Source organism: Dunckerocampus dactyliophorus, chromosome 1 (genome assembly GCF_027744805.1).
Source record: "Dunckerocampus dactyliophorus isolate RoL2022-P2 chromosome 1, RoL_Ddac_1.1, whole genome shotgun sequence".
In the NCBI taxonomy this organism is placed as follows: Eukaryota; Metazoa; Chordata; class Actinopteri; order Syngnathiformes; family Syngnathidae; genus Dunckerocampus; species Dunckerocampus dactyliophorus.
Window position 1 is genome coordinate 50,644,761 of NC_072819.1, and position 6,535 is coordinate 50,651,295.

The window sequence follows — 6,535 nt, forward strand, 5'->3', positions numbered from 1 at the left end:
AAAAAAAAAAAAAAAAAAAAAACATTAAGAAAAGTGAGTGCTGGCCTCACACGTCTGCAACTCTTATCTTCTCACGCACTTGGAACCAAATCCACAGTAGTCGGTGTACATTTGCTGTCCCCTAAAAAAATTGGGCTCAAGGTGTGAATATTTTCGTGCTCATTTTTGAAAAGGGTTTAAAATATCCGACTGACTATAAGGCAGTGAATGCACCTTGGCTTAGTTCTGACTGCTGATTGGATGAGCAAGGGTCTTTTGAGGGGAGCGTATTCACACGCTTGTACAAGCTGTACACTGACTACTTTACATTCTATCCAAGTGTGGTTTCTTTAGTGTTGTCCCGTAAAAAGACAATAAAATATGAGCAGAAACGTGTGTGGCGTACTCCGCATGGGGAGACACTCTTAAAGGTCAAGGGTCAAGCCTGTTGGCTCTTGTGGAAGCAAAGGACTGTAAGTCTTTCGTTTCCAGCTCTGGTCGACAGGTGTGGGTTTCCGTGCAGGCCGTGTCCACTCAGTACCTGGATGATCTCCTCTAGGATGAGAAGGAACAGCAGGTGATATGAAATGATGTTGGTTTGCATGTTCGACCTCTCTGCCAAGTACTCAAAACTTCCTCCTGCAGTCCAAGGAAGCACGCTTAGCTAACTGGACTGACTGGTGGGATGGACTTTGCTCCCTCGTGGCCCCGAAGAGGATAACCTTGATAGAAAACGTCCAAGGCGAACCCACCTGGATCGTTCTCCGCTATGGTGACCAAGTAGAACAGCCCGCCACTGGACAACAACTGGGACACGACAGGTAGAAACCTATCAATCACCTCGCGGCCTTGCCTCCCACCCGCCCAGGCAGCTTCGATACCTGTGCTTCCCACCTTAAAAAGACAACAAACCCGTCAGTAACACCTCAAGCATGTCGGTTTTAGGACTTTTCTTTTCAACTGAGAGGTAAAGCCACCTCACTGGACGGTGTGACCACATATGGGGGATTGAACAGCAGCACATCCACTTGTCCGCTTAAACGGGGTAGGAAACACTCCACCTAAAGGCGAGAATAAATGAAGGCGCTCAAGTTGAGAAAGAAAAAGTGAAGTGGAGTCCTACCAGGTCTGTGATGACGGGCTCCAGGGTCACGTTGTTGCACGACGCCGTCTTGGCGCTGCACAGCGCTGCTGTGCGATTCACATCCGTGCAACTGAGAAACACACTTTTAGTAACATTCAAGACGCAGAGGAGACAAAGGTGACGGCGTAAACTCACAAACAGACCGACGCAGGTCCGAGCACGGATGCAAGAAAAGCGGACACCACTCCGGAGCCGCTGCCCACCTCCAAGCAGACGCACGGCCTGCGGACAGCAGAGGAAGACCCGCGCGGGAGTGAGTAGCAAAGCCGGATATACCAACCGGCACACTGGGATGGAGGTGGGCCGCCCACCTCATCAGCTGGAGCTTGGCTGCATCTTTCTCCAGCGAGTCGATGAGTAGGAACGAATCTTCCGACGGCTCGTACACATCGCGAAAGTCTCCCCGTGCGGCGTGAGCGTACAGCGGTGTGGGGTAGCTAGCCGACATGCTAGCAGCCGAGCTAAAGTCATAGTCAGCACACTTCCCCTCTGCTCGCATTTATCAAGTCAGTCATGTAAATGTTTGTCGCAGCGACACTAATTTGTATTGCCCCCCCCACAGTGTCACGTTATAATATTAAAGCGCAACACAGTGGACACTTGAAGAGTCAATGCGTTTCTGTTTACTTCCGTGTACGTCACGTTTACGTACTTACGTAAAGTGATGGACGTAACTGCACTACGCCACTTGGGAGATAAGGTTGGTGCCACCTCGTGGACATTTTGAAGAATCACACGCGACACTTTTTTTTTAAAAACGATCTTAAAGTTCCAAGTTTATGCAATATTAATAATACGCCGATCTCATGACTGTTGTTATTAGTTGTTGTAGAAAATAGGAGAAAGTGAAGCTTTCGTTATCGCTGGAGCGTTTTAAAGGTGAACACAACGACAAAAGCGTCAGGCAAGTTCTGTTTAATGACGTCAAAAGCATTTGCGCTTCTGCACGGGCGACATCTGTTGTCGTTAGTGTGTATTGCATGAGTGACTGTGAGTGGTTAGAATAAACAGTCACTGCCTCACAGCCTCATACACTGGAGTCACCTTTATTTCATGTATATGTATACAAGTATTATAGGCTATTATATAGTATATGTGAAAGTACAGTAGGCTCACAGTCATTGTTATGAACCAGAAGACAAAATGAGGTGTTGTGAGGTGGTTGGAGATGAAATTCAATACAAAAGTCAAAGGTCAAAGGACCACGTTGGAAAATTAATTAACCTAATTTCACCTCCCCCTTGCGTGTTTTTTCATCTCCACTTATGAGAAGGAATAAAGAATCTGACAACAAATTTGATTTTTTTTCCCAAATGCATTGAAAAATAAGTCAGGCATAATAATTGAAAGGTAAATCCTGGACCCCGTTTCATTTCACCTGTACTCATCTCCTGGCTGAAAATGAAAGACAGCTCCCAGCAGATGATAGCCGGCTCCTTTGCTGTCCCGATAGCACTTAGTGTAGTTGTTGACATAAACAAAACATCCTTTGATCCGGCCAATGTTTCTGTTTTGGCTTAAATTCTGGGCCTTATCAGCCTGGTAACCTTGGTGTGTAGAAGCTGTTTAACCTTTGGCACACTTAAACAGATGTTCATCTACTCCGTTACCCATTTAATGAAGCATTACTTCTATAAACTACTTGTAATCATTCACTAAGTTATCAGATTAATTGATTAACAGTTCTATCTATGCTGTACTTATTTTAAGACACTCAACAATAATTCAATCAAGAGACATCAATACAAACAGTTATTCTAAAATCAATTTGTAATAATTATTTACGCACTCAGTACATTTATTTTTTCCCCACAAGGTTCAAATTTAGTTGTTATGAGTTGTATTCTAAACTGTGGTGGCCCACCTGCAGAATTCAATGTTGTACGATAAGCTGGGGTTTGATTGCGCAGAGATGTATTTTCTGTGGGTAACAAGTGTCTATTTGAGGAGATTTAACCGAAAATCGGCGAATTTGTGGGGCTGTAAATGCTGAACTATAAATGTGAACAGGTGGTCCTCTGTTTAGGATGGTCCGTGTTTTTTTAAATTCACTGCAAAAACTACAAAAGCACTCAGAGAGCGCAGACCTCCGCCAAGCACCATCGTTCCCTCATACTGTGATTTACACCACAAATATCAGTCCTACATTTATTTTATCTACATATTTATATTACTAATGTTAGCATGCTAGCAGTGTTAATATGCTAACGTTAGCACGCTAACACCTACCATAATAGCGGTAAGTGTTTATATAATTGTCTAGCTATCATAATGGCTAAAAATGCTACTATGCTAATGCTGGCATGCAAGCAATGCTAAAATGCTAACGTTAGCATGCTAACACAAAGCACAATAGTGCTAAGTGTTTATATATGTGTCTAGCAATGAAAATAGCTACAAATGCTACTGTGCTAATGTTAGCATGCTAGCAATGCTAATGTGATAATGCTAGCATGCTAACACGTAGCATGATAGTGCTGTGCTAAGTGTCTACCTATGATAATGGCTGAAAGATATAAGATAAATAAAAAGAATAAAAGAACATAAGAAAAACAAGATTTGCATATTTACAAATAGTGTGTAGAAATACATTTATGTATGTATTTATGTATTTAACACTTAATGCAAGAGAGGGCAGACAGTACAGCGCAATAATGTTGTGAATTATCTTTTACAGACAGGTGAGGTGTTGTGGAACTGGCGTTCACTGTGGGAACGAAACTGGAGGAGTCGCAGCCCCTCTATTGTCTGACGGAGTGGGTGGGTGGGGTTGTCCATGATGGAGAGCAGTGTGTCCAGTGTCCTCCTGTCTCTCACTGTTTACAAACGCTGATAACTTGTTTGGCTTTCCGGATTAGTTTGTCCATCAGGTTTCCATTTGGTAAAAATCTATCATCCCCTCAACTGCAAGGCAAGATTTGCATACACGGGACATGATGCTTACACTTTGTCCCACTGACTCCCATTACATGGACACACTGTATTTTAGGATGCATAAATGCATACATTATAGTGAGTTTCCCCATCAGTAGCTAATAAATATAGGCTTTTGTCTTCAAAATAAAGCAAAAGGGTAAAAAGTTGTTTCATTTGTTTTCTAGTGTTCAACAATGTCTTTGTTGCACAAACAAAACAGGCTCCTTAATAAATAATATACTATAACATATCACATTGACCTACGGTCATGAGCTTTGGGGAGTGACCGAAAGGACAAGACAATACGTTTTCTTCGTAGGGTAAAGAAGAAGACCTCGGATAAGCCGAAGAAGATGGATGGATGGAGAAAAAGTAGAATTTTAGGAACCAGAAATGCAAATGTGCAGGAGACGTGACATTCATCCATGGCCGATGGTGGCTCTTCTGCGACTGTCTGAAGGCTTGACATACGCAGGGCTGCTTTTCTTTGTTTTCATCATGTGCTGCGTCTGCAGTGCGGGGCGGTGAGGCTGCTGCCACAGGCCAGCAGCTCACACTCGGTATGCTCGCCGTGCGGTGGATCGCTGACAATCTAACCGCTGTGCTTGTTCATAAATCGTCTGCTGGGATATTTGCCTTTGAGCGCCAATCATTTTCCGAGCAGTGTTGACTCGTCCACAACACTTTGACTGGAACAAAAGCAGGCGGGGACACTGAGCTCATTCAATTGTCAAGGACTGTTGTCCCAATACTTTGTGTATTTTTCATTCTTATTAGAAACCCCCACCATCTGCATGCATGTCTCGTTGAACACCTGCATAACCCCCCCCCCCTCCAAATAAGTCATCCAAATTTCTACAGATGCTGTAAGTGACTGACCAAGCAGTGCCTCAAACTGCCGCCCCCCGCGCCCCCCAGAGGACACACCTGCAGGATGAGCTCGTCCTTTTTTTAATAGTGATTTGCAACCACTCAAGTCAGCCCCCCCCACACCCCAGACATGATCACATCATGCCTGATTAATGTGCAGTCTTTTTAATATCCACTTTATGACAATGTTGAATTTTTAATATCGTTTGATGGTCCATCCCAGGGATACACACGCAAAGGCAAAACATCAAAATCAGCATCTCAATAGGATTCAGGTCAGGACTTGGACTAGACCACTCCAAAGTCTTCAGCCATTCAGAGGTGGACTTGCTGGTGTGTTTTGGATCATTGTCCTGCTGCAGAACCCAAGTTGCTTTCAGCTTGAGGTCACCAACAGATGGCCGGACATTCTCCTTCAGCAGAATTCATGCTTCCATTTATCACAGCAAGTCTTCCAGGTCCTGAAGACCATCACACTACCACCACCACGTTTTACTGTTGCTATGATGTTCTTTTTCTGAAATGCCAGATGTAATGGGACACACACCTTCCAAAAAGTTCAACTTTTGAGTATTTTCCCAAAGGTCTTGGGGATCATCAAGATGTTTTTGGCAAAATGGAGACGAGCCTTAATGTTGTTTTTGTTCAGCAGTGGTTTTGGTCTTGGAACTCTGCCATGCAGGCCGTTTTTGAGTCATGAACACTGACCTTAACTGAGGCAAGTGAGACCTGCAGTTCTTTGGATGTTGTTGTGGGGTCTTTTGTGACCTCTCGGATGAGTTGTCGCTCATGAGTCGTCATTTTGGTTGGCCGGCCACTCCTGGGAAGGTTCACCACTGTTCCATGTTTTGGCCATTTGTGGATAATGGCTCTCACTGTGGTTGGCTGGAGTCCCAAAGCTTTAGAAATGGCTTTATAACCTTTTCCACACTCATAGATCTCAATTAATCTTAGTTATGTTATGTTTTAACAGGGTGGGAAATCACTTTTCACACAGGGCCTTGTGGGTTTGGATTTTTTTCTCCCTTAATAATAAAAAGTTTCATTTAAAAACTACATTTTGTGTTGAGTTGTGTTGTCATTGACTAATATTTACATTTGTTTGATGATCTGAAACATTGAAGTGTGACAAACATGCAAAAAGATAAGATATCAGGGAGGGGGCAAACACTTTTTCACACCACCGTACATATAAATGATGAATGAAAGGAATAAATGAACAGCTAAGTTGATTTTAACCTTCATAGAAGACGCGACTGTTGCCAAAGACACGATGTGGGAGCAAGATCGACACCTTCCTCTCCAACACCACCTTCCTGTTTTGTCATGAGTTATTTCTTGAATTGGCCTTTCTCATCTCAGCAACCCAAACTGGAGCCAAAGAAAGCAGCAAGTGTCAGCATTTTGATAAAGAAAGTGAGAAACACGACTGCATTCGTGAAATAAGTCCACATCGCATCTTTGGGAACAGTCACGCCTTCAGTGAAGGTCAAAGTAACCTTACATGTTCATGTGTCCCTTTCATTCATCATTTATGTGGACTTAGAAGAGTTTTGTAAAACTATAGTCATCCCTCGCAATATCACAGTTCTATTATCACTCCCTCACTATATCACGTTTTTTCAG

General features: G+C 43.4%; 1 protein-coding gene across 1 annotated transcript; it reads right to left on the reverse strand.

Annotated features, from left to right (window-relative positions):
* Positions 1-4: 4 nt before the first annotated feature.
* Positions 5-1,765, reverse strand: n6amt1 (N-6 adenine-specific DNA methyltransferase 1). Its single transcript, XM_054793119.1, has 6 exons — positions 1,435-1,765; positions 1,259-1,345; positions 1,103-1,193; positions 957-1,040; positions 732-873; positions 5-534 (listed from the first exon to the last, which is right to left on the reverse strand). Exons 1-6 carry the CDS (start codon positions 1,620-1,622, stop codon positions 419-421), a joined length of 708 nt encoding a protein of 235 aa, XP_054649094.1. The 5' UTR covers positions 1,623-1,765; the 3' UTR covers positions 5-418.
* Between the last annotated feature and the right edge of the window lie 4,770 nt (positions 1,766-6,535).

What these genes read in the sequence shown, in the direction of transcription:
- n6amt1 (XM_054793119.1), bottom strand. Translation starts at nt 1,622, where the DNA reads ATGCGAGCAGAGGGGAAGTGTGCTGACTATGACTTTAGCTCGGCTGCT. An exon ending in AGCCCGTCATCACAGACCTG is followed by an intron (nt 1,041 to 1,102) that starts GTAGGACTCCAC and finishes TCTCGCCTTTAG; the next exon opens with GTGGAGTGTTTCCTACCCCG. An exon ending in TGGTCACACCGTCCAGTGAG is followed by an intron (nt 874 to 956) that starts GTGGCTTTACCT and finishes TGTCTTTTTAAG; the next exon opens with GTGGGAAGCACAGGTATCGA.